Source organism: Artemia franciscana, chromosome 10 (genome assembly GCF_032884065.1).
Source record: "Artemia franciscana chromosome 10, ASM3288406v1, whole genome shotgun sequence".
In the NCBI taxonomy this organism is placed as follows: domain Eukaryota; kingdom Metazoa; phylum Arthropoda; class Branchiopoda; order Anostraca; family Artemiidae; genus Artemia; species Artemia franciscana.
Genome location: NC_088872.1, coordinates 22,855,604 through 22,868,899, shown reverse-complemented (window position 1 = coordinate 22,868,899; position 13,296 = coordinate 22,855,604). Strand labels below are relative to the sequence as shown.

Below are 13,296 nucleotides of genomic sequence, written 5' to 3'. Positions count from 1 at the left end.
ATTCGGTCACCTACCTACCAAAAAAAGAACTCTGAAAAAAATTGTCTCGTTTTAAAAAAGGTGCGGAGACCCCCAAAAAGGTGAGTGATGTTAATGAAAAGAACAACCACGAATTCAGAAAATTAGATATTCCATGCTTCAAATGAGGCTTCATCCCCCAGAACATTTTTAAACCAAGTCATTTTTATATATGTTATATGGGCACTGGGAGTGATAGTTCCCCTTCTATTGCAAAAGATATCCAAAGGATATTGACCCTTGATCTTTTGCAGGCATTCAGGGGGAACATTCCTGTATATATGAATTTCGTTTACAGATTTCACCTTAAAAATAGCGGAAATGATTATGTTAATAAAATCAATTTTTAGGTTTTCAACCCCTTTTCAAGAAATATTTGAGGAGGCACACTTTCCTGGCACCATTATCATTCTGGATGTCTTTTTGTCGACTATAAACTTTTGTTTACAAAATGAAGATCCGGGGAGCGATTAGTCATCTCCTTCACGGTTAAAAGAGCTCTAGACTAAACTGTTCGTCGTAATAACTTTTAGCTAAGAGTGATTCTTGTTCATAAATTAAATAAGGTTTGTTAGGCTTCTTTCTTCATAAACAGAAAAACAATTAAAAACAAAAAGATACTAGCCACTTCCATCAACTCTAATGCAATAATATCTAATAAAAAAAAGAAACAAAAGAGCAAACCAGACTCTTTCAACGATATCATTTCCATAACAGACACAGACATCAGAACCCCCTACCACGCCACCTCCATTTCATTCTTCCTCCCTAATAACCTCAATCAATATTCTAAACAGCCCTCTTCTAGCTCTATGCCAACAAAAATCAAATTTATGGTCACTTAGTTGGTGACACCCAACGCTTTTAAAAACAAAATTTTCTTGAATTCGTGACTATTTATGTGCTTGGGTGCTTGATACTTGGTTTCAACTCTGAGAAATGGAAAACTATATGGTGCAATTTTTGGCAATTTTGTTTCTATCTTAGAGAAAATTTGCCCCCTTATTTGAAAAATTAGTCATAGTTTTCTTGTGTTAATAATTTTTAATGGGTAAATTCCCAACTGGGTATACCATTTCAATTTTTAATGCATGGCCTGTTTAGCTTGTATAGCCCTTATACGGTTTTTGTGTTTTGTAAACAGAAGTTACTTTAATTTCGACTTTCATGGGCTTTTTGAAATATTTCTTCATGGTGATTTAATGTTTATCCTTATTTTGAGTTTGTAATAAGTTTATTTCTGTTCACCCCAAGGTGATATAAAATTTAGCATCAATATTAAGTTTTTGTTAAAAAAAAATGTGTTTTTAATTTGATTCTTATCGGTATCTAACCCAATAAAGCTTTTTTTCTGACACTGACCCTTAAGAAGTTCAGTAACGCGGTTATCAGTAAATATACTTAATCCTAGCATTGTATTTAATCGCTTTTCTTACCACGACAAATCAGTTATGAAAATGCACCCAAAGGGAATACTTCTAACGCTTCTGGCACGTATAGTAGCCAGCCACGAGTTAAACGAGAACTTCGAAGATGGAGCCATTGATAATTGGACACTTGGATCTTATTCCACCCAAATTGAATTCCAAGTTATGGACACCGGCTCTGGACCAGCACCTCAAAATTTATCAATAGGAAACTACTACCTTGCAACGGTAAAAGCATCACTAGGAGCATCTGGGACTGCTATTCTGAGATCAGCAGACTTCGAACTAACAGATGGCTTGATTTTGGAATTTGATTTTTGGGGCAAGTCTCTGTATGCAGGCAGTAGTGGCATCATCGTAAGAATTCTATCTCCTCATTTCTAGGCCTTCAGCTATATATAAAAGTAAATATTCTGCAACAAAATCCTCATACTGTAGGTAGGAATATTATTGGAAATTCTATTTTTCCTAGCCGCAGTTTACATTCCTTAGAAATCTACAAGCTAACTTTGGCAGTAGTTTATGTTCTAGGATTTACTGATGTTTTGTCTGTGTTTAAATTATCCATTTTATCCTTTCCTCATTGAATAAAACAAGATCAATTCGGGAAATTGAATAAAATAACATCTTTTTAAAAAAAATGAAAATAAAAGCAAATTAAACCTTCAAACAAGCAGAAATCATTCTTTATGTGAAGGAGAAATACCCACATTCTAAACCGACTCGAAACCGTCAACAGTATTGTTGACGAAAAGATTAGAAATTAAATGAAAAAAAGTTTTTTCGTTTGAAAGTAAAGAGCAAAATTTACAACTTAAAAAACACAGGAATTGTTATGTATATGAGGGGGACTGCCTCCTCTTAATACTCCACTCTTTACGCTAAAGTTACACCTTTCGTCTAAGCTCTTAGAGAATGAACCCGGAAACTCAAAGACCGTTTAATTAGAATAATTAATTTCAAAAGTTCTTAAAACCTTAGCGAGAAGAGCGGGGTATTGAGGAGGAGGCCCCTCATATACAGAATAATTTCTATTCGTTTCGAGTTTTAATTTCGCTCCTTACTTTCAGTTGAATAAACTTATTTTTTACTATTTAATTATATGAGAGGTTAAATGCTCAATCTTCTGAATAATTATTTATAGGCTATCATAAGAAAAAGGAGAAATTTCATGTTTATTAGATATTGCCTTTAAGGCTCTCACAAATGTTGTAATTTATTTCACAATCTCAATCAAGATCTTACATCTTTTTGGGGGAGTTGAGCTGGTACTTATAAAGTTATCTAACCTTGCCAGTTCCGTTGGTGAAAACTCCCCCGAAAAACGTGCAATGCTGATGGAAATTAAGTAATGAAATCCAACATGTATGGGAGCCCTAAAGGCAATATCTAAATCATTATGCAATTTTTCATTTTTTTATGATACATATACATATATACACGCTTCTATAATTGAATTCTCACTTTCGTTTGTTTTTTAAACACAGACAATTTGCGCATTTTCTTGATATCATGACGTCCAAATGGACCCTAGATTAGAAGTAGTGGCTTAGTAAAATTACCTTTTTTACTGGACCTTTAACTTTTGTCTCGGCTTGTTTTATGTCATTATGAAAGACATATCGCCAAACTTTGTTTTTTTTTAATTGTTCAGATAGAGGGAAAAAAACTTATTCTTTTGCCTCGGCTTGTCTTTTGTCATTATGAAAGACATATCGCCGAACCTTTGTGTCTTTTAATTGTTCAGGTGGTGGGAAATAAACTTCTTTTTCTCCCAACGATTTATCTAGTCCTGGTTTTTGATTTTCAAAGGTTTTTGATATATATATATATATATATATATATATATATATATATATATATATATATATATATATATATATATATATATATATATATATATATATATATATATATATATATATATATTTATATATTAATTTAAAAAAAACAAAGATTTTCTTAGGGAAGTAAAGAGTGAAGTTGAATTTTAAAACGGATGGATAAATTTTGTGCGGCGGAAACCTTACATTTGGGGGAGGGGGTATTTCCAGGAAAAAATTTCCATATTGGGTGGACTTCCGTCATGAACTGACAAAGGATCAGAAATTAAATAAAAAAAACAGTTTTTTTCTAATGAAAGTATGTAAGGGAGAAAATTTCAAGGCAGAATTTTCAGGGAGAGGGAAAATTTCAGTAAAGATGGAATTATCCGGGGGAAATTTTACATCAGGAAGTATTGAGGAGTATCAGTGTTTTTTTAAATAGTGGGAAGGAGGACAAGTGCCTAATGTATCAAACAGCATATTTTTACGGTAGCATTTTTAAACCTTTTGTTAACATTCACGTATTTGTAGAAGATGGTCTGGGAAGGGAGAAAGTATAGATTATCTCTGTTTTCCCTTCGGTCGGATTAGGCCCGAATATAGGTGTTGCTCAGTGATAGCGCCCTTGTTATTACATATTTTGGTTAACACAAAATATTACTCTCCTTCCGGGACGAAATATGAAGAAGTTCAAGGGGGTCAACAGGAAATTTAGATAGGACGGACATGAACACATACTACCAGGAGATTTTTTCGGAGCTTCGAAGTGTAGGGGTGCTCGGGGTTGATCCGGATATTTTTTTCTTTCTCAAAAATCAGTCATATCTGGGCGCTTCAAGCCCCCCAATGTGTGTCCAGGAATCCCGCCCCTACAAGAATTTTTTTCGATTTTTATCTTTGCAAGTTTTTTTTCTGATACGGTTTAAAAAACAAAGCAAAAATCGTCCGAAACAACCCCATAGTACGGGTTGCTTTGGACACCTTGTAATATAGTTATATAACTCCAATTATCATTAAATATCTCAATACAAAACTTCTTTAGCGAAAGTTAAACTTGGAAAAATCACAAGTTTAACCCGAAAGCTTTCTGAGCTATATTTGTGCCACCTGTCGAGACAGATTCTGTCGGGCAAATGGTCTATTCAAAGCTACCCCTTTAAACCCTCTCGGGAAGTTCCCATTTCCCTTAAATATTTCTGTATGACATCTTTCCACCCCACCTGTAGACAACCTGCTTTTTGTTTAGCCCTAGACGGTTGGCCGAAAAGGACAATCTTGGACAATCTATCACCCTTCATCCGTAGAGCCTGCCCTAGCCATCTCGACCTTCCTCTCACTATAGTAATAGAAATTGGAATTGAACCACACTTTCGTACAACCTATTGTTAGAAATATAGTCATTCAGCCGGGTACCAAGAACAATCCGTGGGCAATATCTGTGAAAAACATCTAGCAAATCTTCATCCGCCTATTTGAGCGCCTATACTTCAGAGTCATATTTCATACTGTCGGGCAAAGAAGCTTCAAGATAATATCATATTTTGAAACTGAAGCCTGGTCAACGGGATGAAGAAAAACGAAATTTGTCCCATTTTTTTTAGAAACATTATCTCCATGTGATCATCCCCAGTCTTCGCTGCACGTGCAACATTAAAAATGTTTCCTTTTCCAACGATGAATATCACGAGCACAAAGTCATCAGCAGTTAGGATATTTACATTAAACAGAGTGTCTGGTTCTATTTCTCCGAGACATAGAGATTCATCAGAAACATCATCCATGAATAGACATTCTTGTAGCTCATCCTCAATATCTTCAAAATCTTTTGCTTTCTTTGGAAGCGTGGCAGCAACTTCCTTCTGAGGTTTTTTTCTACTTTCTACCATTCGCCCTAGCTTTTCCTTTTCCGTTGTTTCTGTAAGTGTTCTAGTTCTTCCTATTTGTTCTACTCCTCTAACCTTGGTAGTTGTAGGTGGCACCCGGGGATATGGTCTTGGTTGCTCGGGAGTTACGAAAAAGACTACAAAAGGCTCTTGCGTTTCGTCAGCACCTTGGTCTATCTCATGCGGATCTGACTCAGCAAGTTGAGAATGATTGTCCAGCAATTGACTATCTCTAACGGAAGCAGTGAAAAGTCGGCACGGCAGAAAGTGTTGCGGTCGAATGGCAACAATCCATGCTTTGCAATGCCAGTCACAATATTACTTATGCTCAACTTCTTGAGGTATGGAACACGGCTGAGTTTTGCTATATTATATATGAAGGTATGTTGGCCTGAATGAAGGTCAAACCACTCATTAAAGTTGCTTCTCAGCGCTCTTTGGGTTGTCCATAGCCCAAAGCATATTAAGGTTTCAAACGATATGAGGATTAGAAGATATTCAAGATTATCCCATTTTCTTTGCATTAGTAGACTACTTGGATGTCAAGGTGACTGTCCATGTGAATGATCTGGTATACTTCATGAAATGTTTCATTGTCTCCAAGAAAGCTTCAGAATTAATCCAACAACTTGGATGAGCTGGTCCCAAACAAGCCTGGGGACCATCTTTCAGCATACGTGGTTGTAAATCGACCTGTAGAAAGACAAAACTAAAGGTACGTGATTACCTGTCACACAAACAAAACAGACAATGGCTACATTTTGAACGCGTTCTACTCATGTCATCTAGGCAATTTGCTTCTTGCCATTCTTGGCAAGCAATCTAGGAGTAGGTAATACAGTTAGAACACCTGTTTCATCGGTGCTCCAACTAGGGTCCAGAGGGATTTGGTATTTAACATAGACTAAGGCAAGGTTATCAAATAATCTCCCTAATATAATTTCTTTGAAACCACTTGCTTTAGCTTGACTTGTTACCTCGGAGAATATGATCGAAATCTCAGTGTTCTGCAATACATTTCTCAAGTGCACTGTCATATTGTCTATCAAAGTTTGTGCCTTGATTTACCAGGATGAAACAAGGAAAGATCTTAAAAAGAGCATAAAAAAGGCATCAAGTGGTTTGTTCACTTTATTCGTATATCAGAAATGTGGAATGCTCCATATTTACCTCAATAGTAAAGACTTAGCCTATATCGTTGGGCTGAACACAGATGCAGTATATCGGATGCTATAAACAGCCTTTGTATCTCTCGTTGCGCTTATGTCTCTCCCCTTGGGATTAATTTGACAAAACAGGGTTGTTTCGGACGCTTTCAAAAAGTCGTCCATGAATCCACCCCACACTGACCGTCTCCGTGAAATCGCTTTTAGAAATAAAATTACATAAAAAAACTAGTATTTTTAACTGAAAGTAAGGAGCGACATTAAAACTTAAAACGAACAGAAATTACTCCGTATATGAAATGGGTTGTCCCCTCCGCAATCCCTTGCTCTTTACGCTAAAGTTTTTATTTGTTTTAAAAAGCAGAATTGTGGCAAAGAGTCAAACTTTAGCGTAAAGAGCGAGGGATTGCGGAGGGGCAACCCATTTCATATACGGAGTAATTTCTGTTCGTTTTAAGTTTTAATGTCGCTCCTTACTTTCAGTTAAAAAAACTAGTTTTCTTATGTAATTTCTGAAAGTTTTTGAATTAATGCGTGTTAGATTTTGGCTCTCCACACATAAATTATTAAAATAAAATTTGCATATTAATTCCTTTTTTGGCTAAATGGCTTTCTCTTAGTTTTGATCAGACGATTTTGAGAAATAAGGGGTGGGGAAAGCCTAGTTGAAATGCAATTTTTCGGTTACATAAAAAGGCGACTATAAATTTTAATTTTTAACGAATGTTTTTATTAGTAAAAAATATACGTAACTTAAGAATTAGCTTACGTAACAAACTTTTATATTATTAGATTTTTATTATGTATATGAGGGGGTTTGTACCCTCGTTAATACTTCGCTCTTTACACTAAATCGTAAGTTTTGTCCCAATTCTTTAAGAATGACCCCTTAATCCGAAAGGCCATAGAATAAATAGTTGAAATTACTAAAAATACTATAGCATAAAGAGCGAGGTATTTATCTCCTCCTAAATACCTCGCTCTTTATGCTAAAGTATTTTTAAAACCCCTCATATGCGTAATAATCTCTGTTCATTTTAAGTTTCAATGCTACTCCTTACTTTCAATTGAAAAAAACTTTTCCATGTTTATTTTTTCATTGTTTTTTTTATAGTAATTTTAGAAAATCCTGCGCCCTTTTTATTGAATTTCTGTTCCCCCGTGACATATTTCTCCAAGAAGAGATCCTCCCAGATAGCTCCATCCCCTCAATCCCACCCCCAAAACAAAAAAAAATCCCCTGAAAACGCTGTACACTTCCCAATAATCATTATTATATGTAAACACTGGTCGAAGTTTGTAACTTGCAGCCCCTCCCCCAGGGACTTTGGGGGAGTAAGTCATTCCCAAAGACATAGTTATTATGGTTTTCGACTATGCGAAACAAAATGGCTATCTCAAAATTTTGATCCGTTGACTTTGGAGGAAAAAATGAGCGTGGGAGGGGGCTTAGGTGCCCTCCAATTTTTTGGTCACTTAAAAAGAGCACTAGAACTTTTCATTTACGTTGAGAATGAGCCCTCTTGCGACATTCTAGGACCACCTGGTCGATACGATGACCCCTGGGAAAAAAAACAAAAAAGAACAAACAAATAAACACGCACCCGCGATTTGTCTTCTACAATACAAACTTCTACAATAGGATCCTCTGATACGCTGAATCTGATGGTGTGATTTTCGTTAAGATTTTATGACTTTTAGTGGTTGTTTTCCCCTATTTTTTAAAATAAGGCAAATTTTCTCAGGCTCGTAACTTTTGATGGGTAAGACTAAACTTGATTAAACTTATATATTTTAAATCAGCATTAAAAAGCGATTTCTTGATGTAGCTATTGATATCAGAACTAAATTTTTTAGAGTTTTGGTTGCTATTGAGCCGGGTGGCTCCTTACTGCAGTTCGTTACCACGAACTGTTTGATTCGTTACCACGAATTGTTTGATAGATAATTTCAGTCCAATTTGTTACTAGCTATAGGTAGCGTCATGATAAGTCTAAGAACCTGCCAAAACTTAACTAGTGTTCATGTAAACAACCCAGTTACAAAAACTGGCCCATGTTAGTGAAAAAAAAAGTGGTTCAAAAAGGTGGGTTCGGCAACTTATGAAATTTTTGCGCAAAGTCGGCCACTCGTCAATGCTTGATCCTGATTTTTGGGAGAATATGTTGTGCGAAACTCGATTTTATAATGGCAGTGTCCAAACCTACCTCCTATGTCCGAAACAACTCCGAGCTCCCCTAATGCAATTTGACCAGGATTCATATACGAAATTCGTTTTATTTGTCTAACTTTCTTGTTAGTGACCCCATCTTACATGTGGGGGACTTTGTCCTTGGGAATTGCCCGGGGGAAATTTTCAACAGAGTTAAAGTTTTCGGGGGGATTTTTACACGAGAGCTCTCCAATAGGAGTAATTGCCCTCGGGGAAACTATCACCAGGAAAAATACTACGGGTGAAAATTTTCCGTGGGAGGAAATATCCATTGGAGGGGGGAGAGGGGTCAATAACTATTTCTCACGCAGGGCGGATTCCACCATGACCTGAAAAACGATTAGAAACTAAATAAGAAAAACGTTTTTCTTCAAATGAAGGTATGCTAAGGAGTATTTTTCAGGCGGAATCGGAAGCAAGAAATATACTGAGGGGAATTCTTAGTGAGGATAAAATTGTCCGGGGTGATTTCCCGGGAGAAGAATTTTACACAGCACGGGCTATCAATAGAAAGACTTCTCTTGGGGGGTATTTTCTATGAGGAAGATATCCTGATACTATCTGAAAACAATCAGAAAATACACAAAGAGCAAGCGTTTTTCTGCTGGAAATAAGGAGTAACACTAAAACTTAAAATGAACAGAAATTATTCCGTATATGAAGGTTGCTGCTCCTTCCTCAATACCCCACTTCTTACGCTAAAGTTCAACCTTTTGTCCCAATTCCTTAAGAGTGATTCCTGAAACCCAGGGGCCGTGTAATTTGAATTAGAACCTTTTTTTAAACGTACTTTAAATAACTTTAGTCTAAACAAAGGGGTATTAAAGAAAGGGAAGCCCCCCTTCAGATACGGAATAATTTCAGTTCTTTTTAAGTATGCCTCTTACTTTCAGTAGAAAAAAACTTGCTGTTTTTATGGCACTTGGTATTAACCAAGTTTCATATAGCAATCGCAAATTCTGTCGGTCTGTCTGTCGGTCTGTAAGTCCCGGATTTGCTACTTTAGGCCCTTCCAGGTAAGCTAGGACGATGAGATTTGGCAGGCGGATCAGGAACCGGACCAGATTAAATTAGAAATAGTCGTTTTCCCGATTTGACCATCTGGGGGGGGAGGAGCGGGAGGCCGGTTAATTAAAAAAAAATAGAAAAATGAAATATTTTTAACTTACGAACGGTTGATCAGATCTTAATGAAGTTTGATGTTTGGAAGGATATCGTGTCTTAGAGCTGTTATTTTAAATTCCGACCAAATCTGGTAATATTGGGGGGGGAGGGAGTTGGGAGGGGGATACCTAAAATCTTGGAAAACACTTAAAGTGGAGGGATCGGGATGAAACTTGGTGGGCATTTGAGCACAAGTCCTGGATACATGATTGACATAATCGGAACGGATCCACTCTATTTGGGGTAGTTGGGGACGGGGGGCTTAATTCTGTAAAATTTGAAAAATGAGTTATTTTTAACTTGTAAACGGGTGATCGGATCTCAATGAAATTTGCTATTTAGAAGGATATCGTGTCTCAAAGCTCATATTTAAAATCCCGACCGGATCTGGTGACAATGGAAGGAGTTTGGGGGGGGACCTAAAATCATGGAAAACGCTTAGATTGGAGGGATTGGGATGAAACTTGGTCTTAAAATTAGCAGAAGTCTTAGATACGTGATTGACATAATTGGAGCGGATCCGCTCTCTTGGGGGAGGGGTTATTTCTGAAAAATTAGAAAAAATGACGTATTTTTAACTTACGAAGGAGTGATCTGACCTTCATGAAACTTCATATTTAGAAGGACCTCGTAACTCAGACCTCTTATTTTAAATTTCAACCGGATCCAGCGTAATTGGGGGGGGGGGTAGTTGGGGGGGGGCGGAAATTTTAGAAAATACTTAAAGCGGAGAGATAAGGATGAAACTGGATGGAAAGAATAAAACCTGTCTAAGATACTTGACTGACATAACCGGACCGGATCTGCTCTCTTTGGCGGAGTTGGGGGAGAGGTAATTCGGAAAAATGAGGTATTTGTAACTTACGATAGGGTTACGAGATCTTGATGAAATTTGATATTTTGAAGGATTTTGTGCTTTAAAGCTCTAATTTTAAATTCCGACCAGATCCTATGGCATTGGGGGGAATTGGAGGGGGAAACTGGAATTCTTGGAAAATGTGAAAATTGGGATAGTTTTATCTTACGAATAGGTTATCGGATCTTAATGAAACTTGATATATATAGAAGGATCTTATGCCTCAGATGCTCCATTTTCGACTCGAATTGGATCCGGAAACATGGGGGGTTGGAGGAGGGAAACAGAAATCTTGGAAAACGCTGAGACTGGAAAGATCGGGATGAGACCTGATGGGAAGAATAATCACAAGTTGCAGATACGTGATGGGCATAATTGGAATGGTTCCGTTCTCTTTGGAGGAGCTGGGGGGTGTTAATTTGGGAAAAATTAGAAAAACTAAGGTATTTTTAACTTAAGAATGGGTGACCGATCTTAATGAAATTTGATATTTAGAAGGACTTCGTGTATCAGAGCTCTTATTTCAAATCCCGACCAGATCTGTTGACACTGGGGGGAGTTGGAGGGGGAAATCTTTGAAAACGCTTTGAGTGGAGGAATCGGGATGAAGCTTGGTGGATAAAATAAGCAAATGTCCTTGATATGTGATTGACGTAACCGTACTGGATTTGCTCTCTTTGGCGGAGTTGGGGGGAGGGTTTCAGCGATTTGGCGAGTTTGGCGCTTCTGGACGTGCTAGGACGATGGAAATTGGCAGGTGTGTCAGGGAGCTGCACAAATTGAATTGATAAAGTCATTTTCCCAGATTCGACCATCTGAGGGGCTAAAGGGAGAGGAAAAATTAGAAAAAATGATGTACTTATAACTTACGAATGGGTGATCGGATCTCAATGAATTTTGATATTTAGAAGGACATCGTGACTCAGAGCTCTTATTTTAAATCCTGACCGGCATTAATTAATAATTTATTTTTGACCCGCTACAAAAATCAAAGCGGAGTATCAATAAAAGAAACAACACTACACAAAACAGAAAGAACAAGAAACTAAAAGTTTAAGAGGCTTAAATACTTAAGCCTCTGATTTTTCCTTTTAAATCAATCTATTGATTCTTAGAATTTTGTTAGAGCACATACCACATGAGCTCTTGGCTCTTAGCTCTTCTTGCCTCGTCACAAGTGCTATATGAGCTCTTAGCTCTTGTTTTTACTTAATTTTGTATAGTGGGACCAATCAAGTTTGTCTTGAATTCCCACATGTTTTTTATCCTTTGGGGAGAAGGGGGGGGGGGGGTATAGTCAGAATCTCTATGAAAAGAAATGCCTTCATTCTATCTAGAATCTGACAACCATTGAAAACGGTTGATTAATTGAAGAGAAAAGGAAAAAAAACTATGTTTATTTATATTATAAATAAATATACCTGCTAATCTTGGGATCCCAACAACATAAAAATGGCTAAACCTATAGTCAAAATTAGTATATCTATGAATTAGTCATTGCAGTATATTGTTACATTTTCCGAGAGGTTGTTTATTCGAGTATTAGCACTGACTCTTTAGCGTTCTGGATAAATGAATAAATAAATATCAAAAGCCGAGCTTTCATTCTATTGAATCCTAAAACTCGAATGAAAACTATAAATAACTCTAGGACAAGTGCAATAAAAGTATGTTTATTTACCAAAATAAATCAGAATTTCATGTGACCTTCTGTTCCAATGTTGAAAATTTTGGTGTATTTTTTTTTCTAAACTCTTAACAATACGCAAGCGCATTGATCAAAACAACGAGACATTCGTCATCCTGTATCAGATCCAGGTGTTGTATCATAGTTCTGTTCTAAGTTTGGTGGGCAATAAGAATTATGTGAAAAGTATTTTTATCGTTAAAAAAGCAGACTACAGTCTAATTTTCAATCATTTACAGGTTTATTACTTGAATGAAAACGGAGCTGATGCAATGATTAAATCGGTTGGATTTTCGTCTAATACGTCGTATAGGTGGTGGACGATTCGAGTTAATTTTCCCACTTCTGGACATTTTTCTAATGTACAAATCAGGCTGTCTGTTTCCAGTGAAGATGAAGATGCTGGCGGAATTGACAATATCCGCTTTGTAGATCTTAGTGCAGTCTAAACTCCAGGATCCAAAGTTTCTTTCCTTTTTCACATAATCTAATATTATTGATGCATAATTCTGTTAATGGGAACCTACTTTTCGTCAGTCAACATTCAAGATACATAAAATGAAATAATGTCACTTAAAGCTAACATTTTTGCAAGCTATTAATGTTATTTTGATACAATAGCAAATTTAAATTTGCATTTCTGTGCTGTTGGGATAAACTACCCAGAACAACTTTTTTTATCGGATTAAAATAGTCGTTCCTAGATCTCTTGTCTTAATTTTAGCAGAGCATGCTTAACAATAGCAGGATAACTTATAATTATTTGTAAATGACTTAAGGCCGTGATTAAGTGAACTTGAAAACATTGAGGTTCATAATTGAGGTTAGGGTAGCTTTCTGTATCTCAATCATCTAGAGGCCGTCGATTGTCAAAAACCCTTCAAATAGCACTTATTCATTGGTGAAAATTGCAGGTTAATTATACCAGCTTGTCAATATGTTCTCTAGGGATGTTATCGGCGCCCTATAACGATTCTTTCTGGCAGAAAACTTGTGAAAATTTCAGGTAGCTGAAAATATTCTATGGGACTGTTCGAAAAGAGGAAAATACATCGAA

At 36.6% G+C, this 13,296-nt stretch overlaps 1 protein-coding gene across 1 annotated transcript; it reads left to right on the top strand.

The window, feature by feature from the left end:
- Positions 1 to 1,457: 1,457 nt before the first annotated feature.
- On the top strand, positions 1,458 to 12,942 carry LOC136031927 (uncharacterized). Its single transcript, XM_065711919.1, has 2 exons — positions 1,458 to 1,802; positions 12,479 to 12,942. The coding sequence occupies exons 1-2, from the start codon at positions 1,470 to 1,472 to the stop codon at positions 12,686 to 12,688; spliced, it is 543 nt and encodes a 180-aa protein (XP_065567991.1). The 5' UTR covers positions 1,458 to 1,469; the 3' UTR covers positions 12,689 to 12,942.
- Positions 12,943 to 13,296: the final 354 nt, after the last annotated feature.